The sequence below is a fragment of the Myotis daubentonii genome, chromosome 3, assembly GCF_963259705.1.
Source record: "Myotis daubentonii chromosome 3, mMyoDau2.1, whole genome shotgun sequence".
Lineage (NCBI taxonomy): Eukaryota > Metazoa > Chordata > Mammalia > Chiroptera > Vespertilionidae > Myotis > Myotis daubentonii.
In genome coordinates this window covers 116,206,326-116,231,578 of record NC_081842.1, presented here as the reverse complement: position 1 = coordinate 116,231,578, position 25,253 = coordinate 116,206,326, and the positions used below count along the sequence as shown (strand labels likewise).

Here is a 25,253-nt window from a genome sequence, read left to right as displayed (position 1 = left end):
GAAGATAAAAGAAAATATGAATCCATTATATGTTAACATAAATATTTGCCCATAAGAGGACTTGGCATAGTAAATGCCAGCAAAAAATGAGAAATTATACAGTTGATTTTTTCCTAAGTGTAATCGAAGCACTCATACTTTCACAATAGCCTATGATTCAGTCAGTATTCAAGATACAACTACAGAACAGAAATAATTTTGGTGGTCCAATCTCTGATTTCATTAAGCTGTTACCAAAGGGGCTTATAAAAAATATAGATTATTCTAACTAAAAAAAAAAGAAAAATTGCTTACTTATCTTTTTTTATTATAGTTCAATTAAAACATGTTTAATTATTTTCTTCAGATGAACTAACAGGCCTAAAATGTTTTCCATCATTTCTTTCTTACCTCTATAAGTTAATATTCCTTTCTAGTAATGTAATGCCTACATTTTTGGGGGGCGAAATGTCAAATGCCTTTCTAAATGAGAAGAAGGGAAGGGGACCAATAAGTAGTGAAGACCAATGTGTCAAATACAGATGTCTAGATTACTTAGGTTAGTTGTATAAAAAATAAACTATGAATTACATCAGGACAAATATAAAATTTTTCTCGTTATTTTTTTAGAAGTCTCAAAATTGCCTTCCCAATTAATAGAATGTATGTTAAAATGTTTTTGAAAAACTACAAAATGGCTCTAGCCGGTATTGCTCAGTTTGTTGGAGCACCATCCCATAAACCAAAAGGTCAGAGGTTTGATTCCTGGCCAGGACACATGCTTAGGTTTTGGGTTCAAACCCTTGTCAGGGAAAGTGTAGGAAGCAACTGATTGATGTTTTATTTTTCTCTCCCTTCCTCCATGCCTCTGTCCCTCGCTCCCTTCCCCTCTCTAAAAAAGTCAATGACCATGTCTTTGGGTGAAGATTAGGAAAAAAAATAATAATAATCCTGTATAATAAAAGAGAAACATCCAAATTATCCATCCCTCTGCTACACTGAAACCAGCCAATCAGAAGCAAGCATGCAAATTAACCCAACTAAGATGGTGGCGACCACAGAGCTGGAGGAAGCAGGAGGCTTGGGTTGCCCTCGGCAATAGAGGAAGCCAAGCTTCCCCCATGCCCTGACCTGCCTTGGGCTATGCTCAAGGCTACAAAGTTTCAATTATAAAAGATAAATAAATCCCAGATACTTACTTCCAGCCAGCCGTGGCCACGGAGCTGGAGCAAGCAGGAGGCTTGGGTTGCCCTCAGCAATGGAGGAAGCCAAGCTTCCCACCTGCCCTGGCTGGGCTGGGGGCGGGTGGCCAGCCTGAAAACGGCCATCAGCCCCTCACCCAGGCGAGGCAGGCACCCCAGCGGGACCCCACCACCCTGAAGGGGCTGTGAGCAGCCTGAAAACGGCCTTCACCAAGGCTGGCCACACCCCCATGGGGTGAAAGTCCCCAATAGGGGGGGTTTGGCCAGCTTGCAAAAAGCATTAGCCCCTCATCCAGGCTGGCCAGGCACCGCAGTGGGGACCCCCCACCCTGAAAGGGGTGTGGCCAGCCTAAAAACGACCCTCAGACCCTCACCCAGGCTGGCCAGGAACCTCAGAGGGACCCCCTCACCCTGAAGGGAGTCTGGCCAGTCTGAAAAGGGCCCTCAGCCCCTCACCCAAGCTGGCCAGGAACCCCAGAGGGACCCCCACCCTGACCCAGGACACCCTTCATGGCAAACCAGCCGGCCCCCACCCATGCACCAGGCCTCTAGCCTATATAATGAAAGGGTAATATGCAAATTGACCCTAACAGCAGAACGACTGGAAATGACTGGTCACTGTGACACACACTGACCACCAGGGGGCAGACGCTCAATGCAGGAGCTGCCCCCTTCTGGTCAGTGCGCTCCCACAGGGGGAGCTCTGCTCTGCCACAAGCCAGGCTGACGGCTGCCAGCACAGCAGTGGCAGCGGGAGCCTCTCCCGCCTCCTCAGCAGTGCTAAGGATGTCCGACTGCAGCTAGGCCTGCTCCCCGCTGGCAAGTGAACATCCCCTGAGGGCTCCCGGGCTGCCAGATGGATGTCTGACTGCCAGCTTAGGCCTGATCCCCTGGGGAGTGGGCCTAAGCCAGCAGGTGGACATCCCCTGAGGGGTCCCAGACTGTCAGAGGGCACAGGCCAGGCTGTGGGAACCCCTCGAGTGCACAAATTTTTGTGCACCGGGCCTCTAGTAAATGAATAAAAAGGGAAAAATATAGAGTAATTGTGAGTTAAAGAATGAAAAAGCTATTTTGTTTAGCTATGCATGATAATAAACATAATATCAGTTATTTACTAATCAAAGCATTCTAAGCCTATCAGATGATACTTATAGACCAGGAATATAAATATGGGAACTTTGAAATACCTGACAATATACTCATATCCTCGTTGGTAAGAGCCTCTTTCAAAGCTTGCAGCTGAAAGAGGTACAATTTGTTCGGCTCTCACTAGTTTCAATGTATCATAAAAAGCTGTGGTATCTCTTTTTTTGACTGATAATAATAGCTGCCCCAGTCTGACACTCCATGTGGTAGATTTCCCATCTGAAAAACACATAAAGAGTTAAGTAATTAGAGCTGGGTCTATGAACAAGTTTTATTTCATTTGGTAAAATTCTCAGAAAAAATACTGAACCGATGATTTCATTTTGACAACTAAACAAAGCAATCACAAAACAAGTTGAGAGATTAATTATGACTATTTCTTAGACACTTAGTCTATTTATGGCATCTTAAAACAACTTATATTTTAAGAAGTAATTTTACCTGCTGCCAAATAATTTTCCACCAAATCCCACTGTGATAACTTCCAAGCTGCTTCCACTCTGTATGTGTTTAATTCGTCTGTCCATTCAGACCTATTAAAAGAAACGATATTAAGCTTTAATTTATTTCAATGTAAAGTGGCATTTAAAGATTATTTTTTATTAGTTTAGATACTCTATATACTGCATTTATTGTTCTGCTTATTGTATTTGCACTGTATTGTATTTTGTATTTAGATACAAAATAATTGTCTATCAAAAAGTATCTCCCAAATTTTAATCTTCCCATTTTCTGCAAACATTTCTTCAATAATTACTTGTGATAGGGCCATTTAAAAATGCCATTCTCTGTCCTGGCCAATGTGGCTCAGCTGGCTAAGTATCGTCCCATGTACTGAAATATCACTGGTGCGATTCCCGGTCAAGGCACATGCCCGGTTGTGGGTTCAGTCCCCAGTTGTGGTGCATACAGGAGGCAACCAATCACTGTTTCTCTCTCTCCCTCTCTCTCTCAAATTAATAAAGCCATATTTTTAAAAATGCCATTTTGTGATGAATTGAGTCAAGCCATAATAATAGAACAGAATTAGTACCTGGATAATTACAAAATGTATTTGTAAGGTTAGCTCTGTGCTTCACTTGAACAAAGGGAAAGGAGGAATAAAAGCCAAATGAACATCCATGCATTCAGAGGTAATCAATTCCAATAACCTGGGATTGAGTGAAATTTAAGATAAAATTATAGGAGATGGTGCAATTGGTCAGGAGCAGGTGGGGAGTACATAGGACATCATATTAGGGCATAAGAAAGTGACAAATGATGTGTCAATGGCATAACAAAGGATATAAAAGTAGCTAACTAAAATATATACCTATTCTTTTTTAAAATATATTTTTATTGACTTCAGAGAGGAAGGCAGAGGGAGAGAGAGATAGAAACATCAATGATAAGAGAGAATCATTGGCCGGAACCGGTTTAGCTCAGTGGATAGAGCGTCGGCCTGCGGACTGAAAGGTCCCAGGTTCGATTCTGGTCAAGGGCATGTACCTTGGTTGTGGACACATCCCCAGTAGGGGACATGCAGGAGGCAGCTGATCGATGTTTCTAACTGTCTATCTCTCTCCCTTCTTCTCTGTAAAAATTCAATAAAATATATTAAAAAAAAAAAGAGAGAGAGAGAATCATTGATTGGCTGCCTCCTGCACGCCCCCTACTGGGGATCAAGCCTGCAACCCAGGCATGTGCCCTGAGGAATCAAACGGTAATGTCCCGGTTCACAGGTCGATGCTCAACCACTGAGACACCCGGTCGGGCTATACCTATTCTTAAACTATTTCAGTAACTTCAAAATGTGAGCTTATAAAACCAGTATAATATAGGTACTCATTTTTATTAAGTATTCTACTTAAGCGACATTAAGATAACTAGTGATACTTTAGATCATGACTATATAAAAGAAGCTAGACTTTTGCCATGTTTTTTTTATTAATCATACCATTTGAATACCTGCTACATGCTAGATCCTGGGCAAGGCACAATTTTCCATTTAATTAACTAATAACAATGAAAGGCACACATATCCTCATATTATAAAAAAGGTGCCCTGGTCCCTGGTTGGGGTAACTTGGTTGGAGTGTTGTCCCCTGCGCCAAAAGGTGGAAGGTTTGATTCCCAGTTGGCATGCAGGTGGAAGGCAGCTGATCAATGTCCCTCTCCCTGCGTCCTCTCTCCCTTCTCCTCCCTCCCGACCTGTGTGGCTCAGTGGTTGAGCTTTGACCTATAAACTAGGAGGTTCAATTCCCAGTCAGGGCACATATCCAGGTTTCGGGCTCAATCCATAGTAGGGGGCATGCAAGAGACAGCCATCATCATTGATGTTTCTATCACTCTCTCCCTTCCTCTCTGAAGTCAATAAAAATATATTTTTTAAAAAGTCCTTTTTGTTCTTTCTGCAGTAAAAACACATGAAGAAATGTAACAAATAAATTAATTTCATTTTCTTTCTAAAAATCCTATATAATAAAACTCTAATATACAAATTGACAGAACAGCGGAATGACCGGTTGCTATGACACACACTGATCACCATGGGGCAGCTCCTGCATTGAGCATCTGCATCCCAAGAGGGAGGCGACCAGCGGCAGTGATCAGGGGGCGGGGCCGGCCAGCGGGCAGTGCCAGGCCACCAGCCAAGGAAGGTGCCGTCGGGGGGTCCCCTAATCACCCAACAGATAGATCGGCCCTGATCACCGACCAAGCCTAGGGACCCTACCCTATATATTGGGAACAGTCTCCTAGATATAAAATTAAAACCTAGCCAGGCTACGCTAATACTGAAAAAACAGGATGATGCAGCGGTGACAATAATGGACTCTGGCTTGCACATTTTGTAGTCAGCCCTGATTCTGACACTTATAATTGTGTGACAAAGCCAATTACTTAATTTCTATTTCAGTTTTTCCACCCATAAGATGGGGAAAATGGTACTACTGCCTAGGAAGGATCATGTTATGTACTACTTTTTATAATCAGGGCAAAAAAAAGTAGCTGCCCATACAACAGCAAGATGCCTTTCACCTGTATGAAAAGTATGGTCACTGGTGCATACAGCATCCTGGATTGCGAGAGGGACTGCCAGTTTAGGCCTGATCCCCGGGGGTCTATCAGCAATTAGACATCTCCCGAGGGTGCAGTCTGGGCTGAGGGAACCCCCGCATGCACAAATTTCATGCACCGGGCCCTCTAGTAAAAAATAACAGCATAAATATTGAATATTCTCTAATTTCTAAATATGAATACCACCATAAACAATCAAAAACAAGGAGGCCAAAAGAAATATAATAGAAATGTAATTTTCAAAACTATAATTTTTAATAACTTTACAAGTTTATCACTAGATGCCAGACAAACAAAATGTTAGAATAAAAATCTGAGGAGAATTAGTATGATTTACTATCCGGAGGGTGTGTGTATCAAGCATTATACCAAAAATGTACCAAATGACAATGAGAATCAGGCTGTAAGAACTTATCCTCATAAATGAGTACATTTAAAAGAATGATTGTGAAAGTCAAGCACAATAATGTTGGACATATATTTGTTTAAATTGCAAGTATCACCCCCCTGAAAACACCTATCCTCAACGACCATTTGCTCCAAAGTGATACAGTATGATTCACTGAATATTGAGAGGTGCCATTTTATAGATCCCAAGAAAAGATGAGGAATCTAACTGTCCAGTGTGCATCATAAGGAAACTTGATACCGTGGTTTGAGCCATGATAAATTTATAAATTTCTGCAACCTTTTTATTCATAAGGTCTCTCAACTAATCTAGAGAAACACTTCGATTAGTAAAACATATAACCTATCCTTTTCCTGCTTCTGCAAAATTTCCACCATCCTATATAATAGAGAGGCAATATGCAAATTAACCTTCACACCCTCACAAGATGGCTGCCTACGACCAGGCTGGCAGGGGGGTTATTTAGGGATAACCAAATGACTGAACCAACAGGCTATGTGGGGCAACCAAGCCAGCAGGGGGCTTAGTGAGGGACGACCAAAAGACTGAACAAGCAGGCTGCATGGGGCAACCAGGCCGGCAGAAGGGGGTTAGTGAGGGACAACCAAACAACTGCACAGCAGGCTGCATGGGGCAACCAGGACGGAGGAAAGGCTGTGAGGGGCGACCAGGCTGGTGGGAGGGGCAGTTGAGGGCAACCAGGCCAGCAGGGGGGGCAGTTAGGGGCGACCAGGCTGGCAGGGGGGGCAGTAAGAGGTGACCAGCCAGCGGGGGAGGCAGTTAGGGGCCACCAGGCCGGCAGGGGTGGGGGAGCAGCTAGGGGCAACCAGGCCCGTAGGGAGGGAGTAGTTGAGGGTGACCTTGTTGGCAGCAGGGGGTAGTTAGGGGCGACCAGGCCAGTAAGGGGGGGGGGGCAGTTAGGGGCAATCAGGCTGGCACATAGAGGCAGTGAGGGATGATCAGGCCGGCGGAGGGCGAGGGGGCAGTTAGGGGCGATCAGGCAGGCAGGCAGGTGAGCAATTAGGAGCCAGCGGTCCAGGATTGTAAGAGAGTTGTCCGGCTGCCGGTCGGACATCCTCCAAGGAGTCCCAGATTGAAGAGAGTGCAGGCTGGGTTGAGGGGTCCCCTCTCCCCGTGCATGAATTTCGTGCCCTGGTCCTCTAGTCATTTCATAAATTCTACTACTGGATAACATGTGACTAACAGTAAGCTTCTCTGATCTTAGACACTTCAGAATAGTGGTATTTATAAATTACAGTTTGAAATGTACAGAAACTGTACTTAGTAAAAACAGTTTTGTGCTTTTTGGTTAACTAATATCTTATTCCTTTTGACCAGATCTCACTGCCCAGAAAAGCCAGTTGGGTCTTGGTAAAACCATTAAAAAACAAGGCTTTCAGGTCTCAGAGTATGGCAGCTTCAAGAGCTAGAAACTACAAACTAGAACTGTGTGACCTTCACTTTGCCACACACAAGTGTTATTTTCTGTTTGGTATTATTTGGTTTCTTTAGGAAAGGAAGGTTGCTTTGCTTTTCATCAATCCTTTGGGGAAATCAACCCACACAGTGTCGAGTGGTATTCCACATGCATCTCAGTCACAAAGGCACCCCCCCCACCCCGCCCACCCCCAACACAGACAATAATGGATGCTGATAACGCAGGAGAGCTCAGACACCGTTTGGAAGTGCCTAGATGAGCCTCACCAGAAGTAAGCAAATTCTGGAAGGTTTCTGTCTTAACACAGCTCTAATTCAAGGACGACTCTTTGGACAGAAGATAAACTGTTAAGTGCCAGATCAATTTATGAGAAAGTGCTTATCTCCAATGCATGAAAAAAAAAATATTTCATTACTTTAGTAATTATTATGTCAACCCAATTCATTGATTTAAAAACTCCCCATTAAGCTACAACAAAATAAAATAATTTTTAAAAATATATTACCTGTTAGCATGCACTCCATTCACCTGAGTGATTACAGTAGATAGCTGACCAAGACCTAACATGGACTTCACTACACCGTGATAATGAATGATCTAAAAATTTAAAATAACAATTGTGACTTCAAATATATCTTGGGAACAAAAGAAAGTTTAATATTTATTTTAAAAAATACTATTTACCTCATTGAGCTTATGCATCCTTAGCAGTCAACTTGCTTGGTATATGGCAGAGCCTCCTACCAATGTCATACAACATCTAAATTTTTTTAAATGCAGACAACCTTAAAAACTCAAATTTCTTATTTTTTTCCAGATTTGGTCTAATTTTTGGTTCAGATCAAATATAAAAGTAAAAAGCACTCTTTACTATTTTATTTAAAGACTATTTGTCATATTGTAACAGAAAATGAAAATTCAAGTTCACAACATTATTAATGTAGATTTTGGGAATTAGTAACAAAACAAGAAAGTTAAATAGGATTATGCAATATTTTTTAAAGCTGAAAACAATGGATTGTGAAAAACAAAAACCCTGTACATTGAGACAGTGAACATGGCAAATATGACAAAATACTCTCAGATTCGAAAGAATTTAAGCCAAAATTATAAATCAACAATTCTCAACCCCTCTCCCCATATCCCCATGAATAACTGTAGTTCATTGTTTCTAAGGGACCACTTCAGAGTTTCAGATGTTGACCGCGAACATGTGAAATCTGAAGAAGTTCCTTAGACTAGAGAATCACTATTATTATTAAAAATTGGTGCATGTCTTATACTTTTAATAGCAAACTAAAATTATATAAATTTTAGAGTAATTTAATACACAGTTTAATATAAATATACTCTGTAATAATCTCATTTATTTGGGGATATATAAGGTCATAGAAATTTGGATTGGAAGGGATCTTTGAGATCTAATGTAAGTCTCTACTTTTATCAATCTGAAAACTCAAGCTCAGAGATGATGAAATGGTTTCCAAACACACTGGGACACTGGTAGAGACAGTAGTGAACTAAGTTTTCCAGAGTTCCTTGTATAGTGTTCTTTACATTGTGTTGCCTTTCATGCATCATCTTACCTGGTCTGGTTCTAGCTGAATGGCCCTGTCATAACAAGCAGTGGCATCCCTCAGTAAGCCAATGCTCTCATGCTCAAGGATCTGTTCTTTTAGAGACGGTTCTGCCTTTCGGATTGCACTGACTCCAGCTACTCCATCTGGTTCATGCATAGCAGCATATAATTTCTTTGTTCAACCATTGAAAACAATCAAATGAGAGGAAAAACACAACTGAAAATAATACTATCAAACCACCAGTTTACATGAAAAGGACGTAAGAGAATTTTTTTCTCAAAGCAGCAATATTATAATTTTATTCCCCAGCCTTTCTGTTACCGCAACACTAATTCCATTCCATTTAAATACACACCTACATTAGTAACTGTTATTGACAACAAGAGCTGTAAAGAACTTCAAGGGTCTGAACTCATTTTGAACCCAATTTCAAATAAATTCTGTTGAGTATAGTTTATGTGTTTTACTGCATTTTAAAACAAAAACATTTAAGCAAGCACTTTAAAATGCTGGTATTTAGATGCCTTCAAGAAACCCAAGACATCAAATCTGAGTTCCAATGGGATATTCCGGTTAAAGATAAAAATCTATGGGGCAATTAGCACAAAGATGGCAGGGGAAAGAATGGCATGATTTAAGAAATGAATAGAGAGAGAGGAGAAAAGAGGGCAAGGGAAGAAGAGTATTATATCTATAAAATAAAAGCCTAAGTGACCCTTACAGCAGAACAACCAGAATGACCAGTCGCTATGATGTGCACTGAACACCAGGGGAAGCGCTGCTCATCCAGAAGCTGGGCTAATAGCTGGAGAGTGTAGCTGGGGTGCACGACCCTCTCCCGCTTCTGCAGCAGCACTAAGGAGCAGTGAGCCAAGTGGTAAGGAGCAGCGAGCAGGCAGGCAGTAAGGAGCAAGGAGTCCCAGACTGCGACAGGGCGCAGGCTGGGCTGAGGGACCCTCCCCCCTACCAGTGCAAGAATTTCGTGCACCATGCCTCTAGTTTATAAATAAGGAAGAACTAGCAAATGAAACTGAGAACAGAAACCAAAGTAATTTGAAGAAACCTAGAGAATGTGGTATCCCAGGAGTTGTGGGAGAAAAGCAAATGTCTTATTTAAGAAAGGAGTGGTCTAATAATGTTGTGAGGTTAAGCAAATGAGGATTTGAAAACATTGATTGGATTTGGTAACATAAGCTCACTGAATTCCTTAGCAAGAACAGTGTCAGCAGAATGGAGAAAAAAGACTTGTTAGACTGGGTAAAGACTGAATGGAAAGTAAGAAGTGAATACAGGAAAGATAGACAATTCTTTTTTTTTTTTTTTTAGATGATTCTTTTAAAAACTGACTGTGAAGGGAAAGCATCTGAAGGAGTAGCTAAAATGAGGGAATTATAAAAAATTTAAATAGAAGATATCAGAGCACATCTATATACTTATTTACTCTGGCTGAAAAATAAATTAATGATACTAGAGAAAGTAGAAATATTTGAAGGAGTGAAAGCCTTAAAAATTGAAACTATAAATAAAAGGGCTGAATTTTGTCAGGGAACCCTTCCTTAGGAACAACAGAAGAGAAGGAAAAGAATATGGTGCAACAGCCAGTGTGCTTTCAGATTTGATAGATATTTGGTTTCTATTTTCCTAATGAACAATGAAGCAAGAACATCAGCTGAGAGTAAATGAGATGGAAAGTAAGAAATGAAGAGAAGGTTATCATGAAGAGTGAGAAAGTGGGTTTACGAAAGAAACATTTACCAGTAGAAGAACTGAAGAGAGTATTAAAGAGTCCAGCTTATGGCTGAAATTATAAGTTAAAAGCCAATTCTGTGATTGTGATATTTTTCTACAGCAATGTTCAGCTGCTTACATGCAGATACTGGGAAGGCATTTGGGTGAATTTATTCAGGGTTGAAGTTTTACAAAGTGAGTACAATACAGAAGGATTGGAGAAAGACAAGGGAGTTAAATATCCTTGTAAAGGGAATGATTTTAACAATGAACAAAAGACTCAAACTAGATAAGGAAGAAAACAACAGGAAGAGGGCTAATATTTATTCAGACTAAAAGCTACTAATTTTCCAGTTCTCTCACCACACTTTGTTTTTCTACTGAAAAAAGCCCACCAATTTTGACCTCTTATTTAAGTCCCATTGCATTAGTCCCACCTGCCCTTAGTTTCTTTTCTTCCCCACACAGTCATAACATTATCACCTAAACCACTTTTTCACCAGCATTGCCATGGCTGATGCCTGTTACAACCAGTACATCCCCCTATCCACCCACCCCTAAATTCAGGCCCACGTTTCTCACAATAGTAATGGCCTGCTTGACTTAAATTATAGCCCTTTAAAGTCCTTCCTCCATGACTGCCATAGGCATTTAGCTAAAATGCAATTCTGACTAAAGCACTTCCTGGTTCAAATCCTCTACAATCGTCTGTGATTTATCTTTCCTCTGACATTCCATATAGGCACTCTTTCTCAAATCCAGAGGGATGCACTGCCTGGAATGTCTTGCCTCCTCCTTGTACCTATCATTCATTCTTTCTTTAAGACCCCTTAGATATCATCTTCAAGAAGCCCTTACTGAATCCTTTCTCAGCCACTCCCATCTTTCATCACACCCTACATAGAAGATGAGTTAAATGTCTTTCCTCAGGGCATATCTATGTCACTGTATACTTAAGATATTACACCAAATTGGTGTTTATCTCTCCACACTAATCTGTAAGCTTCTAAAGTACTTACAAATATCTAGTTCCTAACACAGCATCTAAAACACTCCATAAAATGAACAATATTTCATTTCCTCATAAAAAGAGTAGCAATAAACATTATTAAATTCACAATATGAATTTCAAACCTGTAAAAATCCAAGATGCTCTTGAATATCTTGCTTCTTTTCTGTAATAAATGATTCAAAGTGCATTACAGCTCTTGTGTATGCTTTAGAGCGAAAAGAAGCTACTGCCAGAGTATCCTGAGGTATGAGGTCAAGAAAACGAGTTACACTCTGATAGTCTTCATGATCCACAGTAGATACTAGATTATAAAAAGATAATAATTAAAGACTTAGAAAATAAAATTTTAAAAGTGTTAATTATAATTTCAATTTTCTTATTTTAAATTAAATATATTTCACTAACAAAATTATCAAAATGTATTAGGGTATCATATTTAGAATGCAACTATCAACAAGATGATTGCTAGAGAAACCAAGATGGCAGCATAGGTAAACACCGGAAATTGCTGCCTCGCACAACAATTTCAAAAATACAACTAAAAGACAAAACGGACATCATCCAGAACCACAGGAAGGCTGGCTGAGTGGAAATTTTACAACTAGAAGGAAAGAGAAAAGCACACAGAGACTCAGAGGAGGTGCGGTGTGGAAGTAAAGTGCAGAGGTACTGAGGCGCACTCGGAAAGGGCTGGCAGCTGAGGACGCGGCTCACGTGGAAAGGGCTGGAAACTGAGGACATGGTTGTCTTTTTCAATCGGGAGAGAGTCTCAAGCTCCTAACTGCTCTGAACTCCAGTTCCGGGCGAGTATCTGGGGGCCCAGACTCATACAGGAGAAACTGGACTGTTTGGCATCGGTTGGAACTCGAGGGAGGCTTTCTTTCAGAGGTACTGGCACTGAGTACTGGGACACTGAGAAGCGGGGCCTCTTAGGGTAGGACTGAGGAGCAGCCATAGCTGCTTGCTCCGCCCTTTTGATCCCCAGAGACCCCGGCCCACCCAAGCTGTGCGCAGAGGATTTTGCGTATGAAAGGCCTGGCCCTTTGCAATCTGAAAATTACCTAACAAACTGCAGCTGGGTCAGAGAAACCCAGAACTTCCAAAAGAAGGCCCAAGGCCCCAAAGCAGCTTGCATTGCTTCACAGCTGGGCTCCTGCTAGGTAGCCTCAGCCAGAGGCTAAATTAGCACCTCCTTAGAGATCCAAGAGCCAGTGAACCCAGTGGTCAGAGTGGGACCATCCAGATTACAACTCCTCAGATCCATAAGGGAAACACTCAGGGGGCAGACTCAGTGAGCACCAAAGCCCCACTGAAGCAAGTCTTGCCCCAGAAGGGTGTCTTTAACACAAAAGTTCCCCCACTGTAGACACAGCTGATTCTCACAGCCAATTGGCCTGGAGGTCAATCCCTCCCAGTGATACCTACAACAATCAAGGCTTAACTACAACATGATTGTGCACAAAGCCCACAAAGGGGTGCACCAAGAGTGTCCACCTCAGATAATTGGGGAGGCTAAACCACTGGGCCCTATAGGACACCTAGCACACACAGACACTCTATCAACACAGGGAAGCATAAAAAATGTGGAGACAAAGAAACAGGTCACAAATGACAGAAATGGAGGAAAGAGAGTTAGATACAGAGTTCAAAACCACACTTACAGTGCGGCCTTGACTTACGAGTGTCCCGACTAACGAGTTTTTTGAGATACCAGCTATCTCTCACCGATGTTTTGCATTGAGTTGACAGAGTAATTTGAGTTAACGAGCTCCTTAACGAGTTTGGTCTCGGACAAATTAAACTCGTAAGTCAAGACCCCACTGTATAAGGTTTTTCAAGAATTTTCTAGAAACTGCCGATAAATTTAGTAAGAACCTCAATATGTCTAGTGAGACCGCCGATAAATTTAGTGAGACCCTCAAGGTTATGAAAAAGGACCAACCAGAAATTAAGCATACACTGACTGAAATAAAGAATATTATACAGAGTTCCAACAGCAGACTAGAAGATCGCAAGAATCAAGTCAAAGATTTGAAATACGAAGAAGCAAAAAACACCCAACCGGAAAAGCAAAATGAAAAAAGAATCCAAGAATACGAAGATAGTGTAAGGAGTCTCTGGGACAACTTCAAACGTACCAACGAGCAAGATATTGAAAACCTATTTGAAGAAATAATGACAGAAAACTTCCCCTACCTGGTGAAAGAAATAGACTTCCAAGTCCAGGAAGTGCAGAGAACCCCAAACAAAAGGAATCCAAAGAGGACCACACCAAGACACATCATAATTAAAATGCCAAGAGCAAAAGACAAAGAGAGAATCTTAAAAGCAGCAAGAGAATGACAGTCAGTTACCTACAAGGGAGTGCCCATACGACTGTCAGCTGATTTCTCAACAGAAACTTTGCAGGCCAGAAGGGAGTGGCAAGAAATATTCAAAGTGATGAATACCAAGAACCTACAACCAAGATTACTTTACCCAGCAAAGCTATCATTCAGAACTGAAGGTCAGATAAAGAGCTTCACAGATAATTATGAACAGGAAATACACATCTATCAACAAGTGAATCTAAAAATCAAGTGAATAAATAATCTGATGAACAGAATAAACTGGTGAATATAATAGAATCAGGGGCATAGAACGGGAGTGGACTATTTTTGGGTGGGAAAGGAGTGTCGGGGGTGTGGTAAGAGACTGGACAAAAATCATACACCTATGGATGAGGACAGGTGCGGGGAGGGGGTAAGGGCAGAGGATGGGGTGGGAACCGGGTGGAGCGTAGCTATGGGGGGAAAAAAGAGGAACAACTGTAATAATCTGAACAATAAAGATTTAATTAAAAAAAAAACAAGGTGATTGCTCAGAGAAATGCTTCAACTTCACATTATTTACTTTACCTTAGATAGTCATTTAACTTATTTGAACTTTTGTTTCCTCATAAATAAAAGGGAAATATTATTATCTATCCTGCCTTCCTTACAATGTTGTGGTGAGGGTTAATTATAAAACTATATGAAATGTAGAAAAGATATAAATATGATACAAAAGATATAGAGATGAGTTATTTATTATTGATACCTCTAAAAACACTGATACAGTATAGCTATTGGTAGAAAAAAGAAATACTAAAGCAGGGGTCCTCAAACTTTTTAAACAGGGGGCCAGTTCACTGTCCCTCAGACCGTTGGAGGGCCGGACTATAGTTTCAAAAAAAACTATGAACAAATTCCTATGCACACTGCACATATCTTATTTTGAAGTAAAAAAACAAAACGGGAACAAATACAATATTTGTATTTGCATGTGACCCGCGGGCCGTAGTTTGAGGACCCCTGTACTAAAGTAACCTTTTTTAAATTTAAAGTTCAGAATTCTTTGTTAACACTCTGGTGTGTTTTTTCTGTGTTGCCTGCCATATATACATTATCAACTATTGCAATGGAAACTAAAAGTAAAAGTGCCTTTGAAGTAAAACCACAAATATTTAAAAGGGTACTTTTTTTCAGCAGTCTAAGAAAAGGCATAAATTGGAAGCTTCTAAATGAGGGCAGTCCATTTTGTGAATTCTTTCTTTTTAATCTCTCTATTGTTTATTTTTATTTTTTTAAATAATTCTTTTTAAAAAAATATATTTTATTGATTTTTTACAGAGAGGGAGGGGAAGGAATAGAGAGTTAGAAACATCGATGAGAGAGAAACATTGATTCAGCCACCTCCTGCACAGCCCACAACCAAGGTACATGCCCTTCACCTGAGCCAAACCTGTTAGGGCTTAAAAAGCTCTTTATTGTTGAAAGTATGTCACCTTTTTTCCCCATTGACCCCTCTCCCCGTGCTCCCCCCCTATTTTATGAATTCTTATTTATAAAATATTATTTTTAAAATATTTTTATTTTTATTCCAGAGAGGAAAGGAGAGGGGGAGAGAGAGAGAGAGAGAGAGAGAGAGAGAGAGAGAGAGAGAGAGAAACATCAAATGATGAGAGGGTCTTTGATTGGCTGCCGTCTGCACACCCCCTACTGGGGATTGAACCCACAACTCAGGCATGTGCCCTTGACTGTAATCGAACCTGGGACCCTTCAGTCCACAGGCCGACACTCTATCCACTGAGCCAAACTGGCTAGGGCATCTTATTTTTAATAATGATTCATAATAGTATGTAGAACACAGGAAACAGAAATAAATTTTTCCAAAATTCCAATAAACAAGATAGTAAATTTAAGAGAAATTATATTTAAAATAAGTCCATTACTTTCATCAATATTTGTATATGATTTCAAATTATAAGAAATGCTAAGGGTATTATACTTTAGAAGCATTATAAATACTGTCCTTGAAATCTTTAATTTTCATTGCAATGTTAGTAGAAATGCTGATAACAGAGTTCGTACCTGGTTTAATAGCCCAATTTTCACATGCAGAACCAGGAAAAAACACTTAAGTGTTAAACTAATGTGAAATATATTAGCCATATTCCAGAGGGGGAGAAAAATTGTCCCAAACAAATAATTATTGCCAGATCAAGAAATTTTACAAAAATAAACTATTGTGCTTAACAGGAATGTATGCACTTCAACAGGTATAGGAATAAGAGAGAAATGCTCAGAAACTGGGAACTGTGTAAGTGAAGATATCTTTAAGAGTTGTTAATCAATTTTTTTTTCAATTAGCCTCAAAGCCTGGTGGGAAAACATACATGGCTGAAATATACAGAAGCAGACAGATTACATACTTCATCTACTTGCAATAAGAATGAGAAAAAAAAAGGTTCAAAGACATTAAGAGTATCCATTATATTAAGAGTATCCATTACTGTCTTAATAACATAATTCTTCTCACCAACTGCTCATATCAGAGAGGCAGGTGTCATTTTTAGCTCTAGTAAGATTCTCCTTTTAGTCACCTTACTAGGAATTGTAATATCACAGATAAAAACTAGAACAATAGTAAGAACAGAAGGGTTTAGTGTAATAACATGTATTACGCACATCTGGAGAGTTGCTGGATACCAAACAGTGCCAGACACAGAAAAACAAAAAGGATAAAATAAATAAAATGAACAAAAAGTCCATGAAATTAAAATCTCCTTTGAAATTGAAAACTTAAATGTGAAAAAGATTGCAAGGAGTACAGTAAAACCTTGATGTAAAGGACTAACTTGGGAAAGGGAGTGTGTCCATTAAGCTGAAAGTTCATCCTATCTAATAAAAGAGAAACATGGTAATCAGCCGTACCTCCGCTACCCTTCCCATTGGCTAATCAGGGCAATATGCAAATTAACTGCCAGCCAAGATTGCGGCCGGCAGGCAGGCAGCTTGAAGCGAGCATGAGGCTTGCTTGCTTCAGTGACGGAGGACTCCAACACTGTCGGCTTCTGAGCTTGCAGTTTGAAACATTGTAACAAATATAAAAGCTAAACAAAACTCCAGAAACCTGCTTTCAGCCAGCCGGGATCTCAGAGCTGGAGTTGAAACAGTGTTTCGATTATAGAACCCAAACAAACCAGATACCTGCTTTCAGCTGCCGAGGCCTAAGAGCTGGAGCCAAGCCTCAGAGCTAAAGCTGAGGATTAAAAAAAAAAAAAAAGAAAAAAAGGAGCGGTTGGGAGCTTCAGTCACCCGCCAACCTGAAAACAGCCCTCAGCCCCTCACCCAGACTGGCCAGGCACCCCAGTGGGGACCCCCACCCTGAAGGGTGTGTGACCAACTGCAAACAGCAATCATCCCCTCATCCAGGCTGGCCAGGCACCCCAGTGGGGACCCACACCCTGATCCAGGACACCCTTCAGGGCAAACCAGCCGGCCCCCACCCGTGCACCAGGCATCTATCCTATATAGTAAAAGGGTAATATGCCTCCCAGCACCGGGATCAGCGGAGCCACAAGGCCTCCCAGCACTGCGATCAACGTGACAGGGGGCAGCGCCCAAACCCCCTGATCGCCCTGCGGCTCTGTGTGTGACAGGGGGCGGGGCCACAACCTCCCTATCCACCCTGCTCTGTTCGTGACAGGGGAAGGCACCCCAACCCCCTGATCGGCCCTGCTCTGTTTGTGACAGGGTAGAGCCATAACCTCCCCATCAGCCCTGCCCTGAGTGTGACAGTGGTGACGCACCAACCCCCTGATCGGCCCTACTCTTTGGGTGATAGAGGGTGGCGCCCCAACCGCCCCCCACGGGCCCTGCTCTGTGTGTGACGGGGTAGAGCCATTACCTCCCCATCGGCCCTGCCGTGGGTGTGACAGGGTGTGGCGCCCCAACCCCCTGATCCGCCCTGCTCTGTGCGTGACAGGTGACGGTGCCCCAACTCCCCTATCGGCCCTACTTTGTGAGTGACAGGGGGCGGTGCTCCAACCCCCCAATCGGCCCTACCCTGAGCGTGACTCAGGGTGGCATCGCAACCTCCCCATCCGCCCTGCTCTGTGCATGACAGGGGGTGGTGCCCCAACTCCCCAGTCGGCCCTGCTCTGAGCCCGAGCAGGGGCTGCACCTAAGGATTGGGCCTGCCCTCTGCCACCCGGGAGCTGGCCTAAGGCAGCAGGTCGTTATCTCCCGAGGGGCCCAGACTGCGAGAGGGCACAGGCCTGGCTGAGGGACCCCCCCCCCCGCACTCCCCCCCCAACATGCACAAATTTTTGTGCACCGGGCCTCTAGTTATATAATAATATAGGTTTTCTGAATGCATATGTTAAAAAATTGACAAATTAGATTACCAGTTTTTACTTATGTAGACACGTTGGTGTAATTAAAATTAAGTATGTATAAAAAGTTTAATTTCACAGAAGAATTTTCTATATGTATTACTGTAATTTTAAATTTATACTGAATAGGTCTAGTAGATGCGCGCATTCACCAATCACCTTGACTAAACAAATGCACATGGCTGGTGTGTGGCTTAGTGCACTGGGAACATCAGCCTGCAGGAGTTAAAACTGCAGCAGAAAAGTCAGGCCTGGTGACAACAGAACCAATTACCACATGCAATGCAGGTGATCATGTGCTGATCATTCCCCGAACATTTACAGGGGTGACACTTGGATTTAAATATGTAGACTATAGTTGTAGATAGGTAATATTTATTTATGTCAGCTAAATTACTCAGTGTTTTTTCCAACATATGGCCTATTTGTTAAAAATGACAGTGAATTAATAAAAAAAAATAACCTGTTAATTTAATTATAAGCAAATCTTGATTAAAATCATTTAAAAATTAATAGGATGTTAATTTTCACTTATGACATATAGACTTGAAATCCTACCCATTAATAGAGGTCCACAGCGCTCTCTTCGGCAGTACATATACTAAAATCCCGATGCACAGGATTGAGGATTTACTGTATTTCACAAGTGTAAATGGACAAAGAACACTTCACTACATATATATGTATACGTATGTATATGCACATGTATATGTATACACATGCAAATACACTGAGGTGACATGAGTAAATGAGTTAACACTGAAGAGTAGGTTAATAACAATATTAACAAGGCACTTATTTCACACTTTACAGTTTATATATTCATCATCTTATTTAATCCTTAATCTACTAAGAGAGATAAAATTAATTCTATTTTATATAAAGAAAAATTAGTTATGTGTCTTGCCCAAGGAAATGAGACTGAGAACTTGAAAGAGAGGTTTTCTAATTATAAATTCAGTACAATTACTCAGTGAAAAGGCCAAGAAAAAAAAATACATAGGTTTTTTAAAAGCTAATGCTTAAATTATAAAACTGATCCAGAAAGGAGCTAATTTGTTAATAATTAAGATTAAAAATAAACAGAAGTTATGACTCACCCATTGAGTCTACCTTATCTCTGTTTGATTTGCTTTGTGGAAATTTCTCAGCATTCAGTGCCTGAAATTTGTGCCTTGACCATTGTGTGAGATGGTCAATCATGGAGAATACAGTTTGTGTACTAAGTTGACACAGGTCAGATGCACTGTATTGGCTATTTATAGTATGCTGATCATCATGCTTTAGAACTGCCATAATTTCTGCATAAACCTGAAAGAAATCATTTTAAAATTAATAATGTATATATAATAATTTTACTAGTATCCAATATATAAGACTAACCATTCTAAGGCAACAACTAAAAAAAAAAAACAACCCACCATGGCTTAATAATAAATTAGTTTTCGCATCTATAGTTAAAACCAATAAAAAGAAACCCTACTATAAAAGAGTAACAAATGTAAACATAAAAATATTTTAAAATTCTTTTAGATCAGTGGTTTTTAACCAGTGTGCCATGGCACATTGATGTACCGCCAAGAATTTTTAAAACATGGAATACCTGACTATTTTAATTAGGGGCACTTAACTCTTTTCCCTTAGGTTGACAAACAAATAAAATTACAACAGCCAATACAACACTATCCATCTGGTGTGAATGAGTCAAAATCTACCTATTTTCTTTGTCAGACTGGCACAAAATATATTTTTTTGGTGTGCCACAGAATTTTAGTAATTAGTTTATGTATACCATGAGATAAAAAAGGTTGAAAGTCCCTGTTCTAGATTATACAATAAATTTTAATGAAACTATTTATTAACTAGTAGCAAACAACTTAAAACAATCTCACACTATCCACAAAGTCAATTTCAGAGTAATTAAAGGGCTAAATGAAATATTAAAATAATTTTTTTTAAATGTAGGAAATATATTCATGACATTGAATTAAGAGAAGTAATCATATAAAAGGCTTAAAATTAAAAAGTTGTAAGATTGATAAATTTGGCATTACATTTTAAATCTTTCCATGTAAAAGGTATAAACAAAGGTTAAAAAGAAAACCACTCCAGTGACAGCCATAGAAGGTAAATAAATCCCGAAATTAAAAAAAAGAAAAAAGAAAAAAGGAGAGGTTGGGAGCTTCAGTCACCTGCCAGCCTGAAAACCGCCCTCAGCCCCTCACCCAGGCTGGGCCAGGCACCCCAGTGGGGACCCACACCCTGATCCAGGACACCCTTCAGAGTAAACCAGCTGGCCCCCACCCGTGCACCGGGCCTCTATCCTATATAGTAACAGGGTAATATGCCTCCCAGCACCGGGATCAGCGGAGCCGCGAGGCCTCACGCCCCGGGATCAGCGGAGCCGCGAGGCCTCCCAGCACCAGGATCAGCAGAGCAGCGAGGCCTCCTGCCCCCTGGAGCAGCGTGACAGGGGGCAGAGCCCAAACCACCTAATCGCCCTGTGGCTCTGTGTGTGACAGGGGGCAGGGCCACAACCTCCCCATTGGCCCTGCCCTGAGTGTGACGGGGGGAGTGCCCCAACCCCCTGATCGGCCCTGGTCTGTGTGTGACAGGGTACAGAGCCCCAACCCCCGCCCCCCGATGGGCCCTGCTCTGTGTGTGACAGGGGCAGTGCCCCAACCCCCCAATCGGTCCTGCTCTGTGTGTGACAGGGCGTAGCGCCGCAACCTCCCCATCGACCCTGCCTTGAGTGTGACACGGGGCGGCGCCCCAACTCCCCAATTAGCCCTACTCTGAGCTTGACCAGGGGCTGCACCTAGGGATTGGGCCTGCCTTCTGCCACCCAGGAGCGGGCCTAAGCCAGCAGGTCATTATTTCCCGAGGGGTCCCAGACTGTGAGAGGGCACAAATGGGGCTGAGGGACACCCCCCGCCCCTGCCACCAGTGCACAAATTTTTGTGCACCAGGCCTCTAGTCCTATATAATAAAGTTGTAATATGCAAATTGACCATCATGCCCTCATACAAGATGGCCATCCTCATGTGGTCAAAAGATGGCCACCACAAGATGGCTGCAGAGGAGGGCAGTTGTGGGCAATCAGGCCAGCACAGGAGGACAGTTGGGGGGGGGACCAGGCTGGCAGGGGAGGACAGTTAGGGGCGACCAGGTCGGCAGGGGAGGGCAGTTAGGAGTGACTGGGCTGGCAGGGGAGGTAGTTGGGCGCGACCAGGCCTGCAGTGGAAGGCAGTTGGGACAACTGGGCCGGTAGGGGAGGGCAGTTAGGGGCGATTAGGCTGGCAGGGGAGGGCAGTTAGGGGCGACAGGGCTGGCAGGGGAACAGTTAGGCATCGATCAGGCCGGCAGGGGAATGGTCAGGGGGTGATCAGGCTGGCAGGCATAAGAGGTTAGGGGCAATCAGGCAGGCAGGCAGCTGAGTGGTTGTGAGCCAACAGTCTTGGATTGTGAGAGAGATGTCCAACTGCCGGCAGTCGGAGATCCCCCTAGGGGTCCCAGATTGAAGAGGGTGCAGGCTGGTCTGAGGGACACCCCCCCCTTCCAGTACACGAATTTCATGCACCGGGCCTCTAGTTTATAGAAAAGTAATCCAAATGGCCAACAAACATAACTACTGGGAATAATAAAAACACAAATTAAAACAATAAAATGTCCTTTTTTTTTTTTTTTACCCATCATGTTGCCTAAAATTTAAATGTTTGAAAATATCAAGTACTGGCCAGTGTATGGGAAATGGATAGACTTGTGAACTGGTAGGATTCTAAATCTGTATGTACATTTGCTGTCTCTAATAAAATGTTAAATATACATACTATATAATCCAACAGTTCTACTTTTTGGAATCCACCCTAAACACACATACACAAACATGTCCACAAGTAAGAATTGTCATGCTCACCATAGCATTGTTTGTAAAAGCAAAACATTGGAAATAATCAATATTACTATGGCAATATTTAAATAAATCATCATACAACTATAAAGTGGAAATATACTATGAGCACTAATAAAAGGTGGCACTGTCTCTCTTAATTAATAAATTAAAGCAAGTTGCAGAACAATACCTACAATATGATACTACCATAAAAAAACAAAACAGAATCAATTGCATTAAAAAAAAAAAGGCCTGAAAAAAAATATATCAAATTAATTAGCAGTAATAACCTCTGAGGATTTAGGATTAGGATAGTAATTAATGAGTATACTTTGATTTATTCATCTAATTTTAATTTTTACATTAAGACTATAGTAATATGCTACTTAGGGTGTTAAAAAGAAACATTTTAAAAAGTGCTATATGTATGTAGTTAAAAAATTGAATTTACAAAATATTATAAAAGTCAATAATAAAATATTCTCCTTCCCCTACCCTAATTCACAGTACCATTTCCCAGGAAAAACCACTATTAATATTTTCTTCTGTATCCTTCTCAAAAGCTCTGTGATTATTTGGGTATATATTTTACATACTTTCTGCACTAAGCATATATAATTTTTTTATAATTAAAAGTATAAAGAGAATATTGTATGCCTTTACATATGTACATTCATAGTACTGATTTACATTTCCTACTAATATGAAGTCTTTCTAATATGCTGGAAAATGTTTGGACAAAGAGAACCCAAGTAAAATAATCCCTCTTACCTCCTGTTGATCTTCTTGATTACAACCCAACAACACATACACTAAAATATGTGGAAGAAGATAGATGGTCACCTTGAAATCATGCTTCATCATAATGCTACAGCAGGTGAAAATTTTACTGGCAAGATCATGCCGAACCTGTAAACTCAATGGTTGAGGGAAAGTGAGGAATTTTAATGTCAAAGAAAAACATGTGAGATTACAGAGTGGGTACTCTTTCAAAAAAGGGAGGCATATGCACTCAAGCAAGGCAGCTTTCAGATCCCCGCCTCTCTTTTTACTCTAAATACCTCCAAGTGCCTGAACTACTGAGATCCCTATAGGCAATACAGCTACCTGGGCTCCAACTACCTCAGTATAAATGGCCTTTACCCCTTACAGTTCATTTCTTAATGCAGGATGTTTTGTTACAGATTAACTTCCTTGATTACAGTATATTTTACTTAGCTAACATTAAGTTTAGAGCATTAATTCCCTGAGCACACAGATGAGTAAAATAACCAAAAAGTATGCTCTGGGCCAGCACATCAAACATATGGTTAACATTTTAATGAGTAATAAAGAGTGATTAACTATAGGAGAAAAAAATTTTAATAGAACATTAAATTACTTAGGGTTAGAGTCAAATTTTATTAATATGACCTATCCTTTGATTTACCTACAGTACTATTCTCTTACAAAATTCTATAGCCTCCCTTCTTCAAATATAAATGCTTCACTTAAAAAAATGTAAAAAAATCCATTGCTAGAAGCAATTATGTTCTACATTTCACATATTATATTTTCAGTATGTTTATAAAAAATGACAGAAATTTTCTTAAAATTACCAATATAAATTATAATATTTTAAACACTAACAGAAATATGAATTTTTTTAAAGTTGTGGATTATAAATATGCCTTAAACATTTTCTTGGAACACAGAATACCTTTTTGTCTTTGGGCATGTAAAAATTTCATTATCAGAACTATACCTCTATTTTTCTATGAAATTTCAACTTTTTAAAAATCTTTATTTTTATTTTGGGGCAAGTTCAGATCATGTATCTTCTTTTAAAAGTAACCAATAAAGGGAAATATATCTTTTATTACATAAAGTATTTTTTATTATGTAATGAACTCTGATAAGGCATTAACTTCCTTTTAAACAGTATTTTACAACTTAAAATGAACAAACATAAAGTAATAATGTTTACAAACACATTAAGACCACAGAAATTTGATAAAACAATGACCTCCTTACTCAGAAACTGGTAGCAATAGAGAAATTGTTACTCTTTATTAGTAAACATTTTCTACTAAAATTTTCTACAAAAATTTGTATCATTGTCAACACAAATATTTCAATGCCTCCTGTGTGTGCTATGTATTCAGATAGATGTCCTCACTTCTTTTAGACTTTCTGTGTTCAGGGAACAAATTCTTAACACAATTCTCTTACCTTTGTTATAAGATAACCTGCCCAAGATGCTGACCATTCTGCAAAGTTATTACCTAATTTACTTAAGTAAATTGGCTTCTTTACTCCAGACCAATCTGTTGACTTCTGAGAACTCTTGTATCTGTAATTTTGAAAATTTGTGTATTGAAAAAATATATAATTATATAACCATCTGTTAAGATCTTTAATAAAAATAAAGTTGAAGAAACTATCAACTCTACCACTGACTATCCCACTAGTGCTTTGTCTTTACTGAAACCTAGTTAAAGATACTACTTTTCCTGTATCTTTCTTTTTAAATTTATTTATTGATTTTAGAGAAAGGAAGAGAGACAGGGAGAAAAGGAGAAGGAGAGAGAAACATTGATTTGTTGTTCCACTTATTTATGCATTCATTGGTTGATTCTTGTAGGTGCCCTGACCAGAATCAAACTTGCAACATTGGCTTTAACCAACTGAGCTACCTGGCCAGGGCTTTTCTACATTCTTTTTAATGATGGGATGTGAGGTCATTCTTTTTTTTTTTTTTAATATATTTTATTGATTTTTTACAGAGAGGAAGGGAGAGGGATAGAGAGTTACAAACATCAATGAGAGAGAAACATCGATCAGCTGTCTCCTGCATACCCCCTACTGGGGATGTGCCCGCAACCAAGGTACATGCCCTTGACTGGAATCGAACCTGGGACCCTTGAGTCCGCAGACCGATGCTGTATCCACTGAGCCAAACCAGTCAGGGCAGGGAGGTCATTCTTAATACATGCCAAATACTTCAAAGGATTACAGTAGGCCTCCTCTTCCTCAGTACTCCTTTCAGATCCTTTGAATGCCCTTCTTATCTCCTGTAAGAAAGATCTTTTCCTTTGAGCTTCGAGTCACTCAGGAATACTATTCTCTTCTCT

At 40.6% G+C, this 25,253-nt stretch overlaps 1 protein-coding gene across 6 annotated transcripts in view; it reads right to left on the bottom strand.

Moving 5' to 3' along the window:
- ATR (ATR serine/threonine kinase) overlaps positions 1-25,253 on the bottom strand; it is a 186,760-nt gene that overhangs the window by 47,678 nt on the left and 113,829 nt on the right. For all 6 annotated transcript variants that reach the window (XM_059688266.1, XM_059688268.1, XM_059688267.1 and 3 more), the window contains 8 exons: positions 24,352-24,472; positions 22,912-23,049; positions 19,349-19,559; positions 11,674-11,852; positions 8,818-8,982; positions 7,737-7,828; positions 2,769-2,860; positions 2,369-2,546 (listed from right to left, as the gene is read on the bottom strand). In XM_059688266.1, the coding sequence (XP_059544249.1) occupies positions 2,369-2,546; positions 2,769-2,860; positions 7,737-7,828; positions 8,818-8,982; positions 11,674-11,852; positions 19,349-19,559; positions 22,912-23,049; positions 24,352-24,472 (1,176 nt within the window). The remainder of the gene's footprint in view (positions 1-2,368; positions 2,547-2,768; positions 2,861-7,736; positions 7,829-8,817; positions 8,983-11,673; positions 11,853-19,348; positions 19,560-22,911; positions 23,050-24,351; positions 24,473-25,253) is intronic.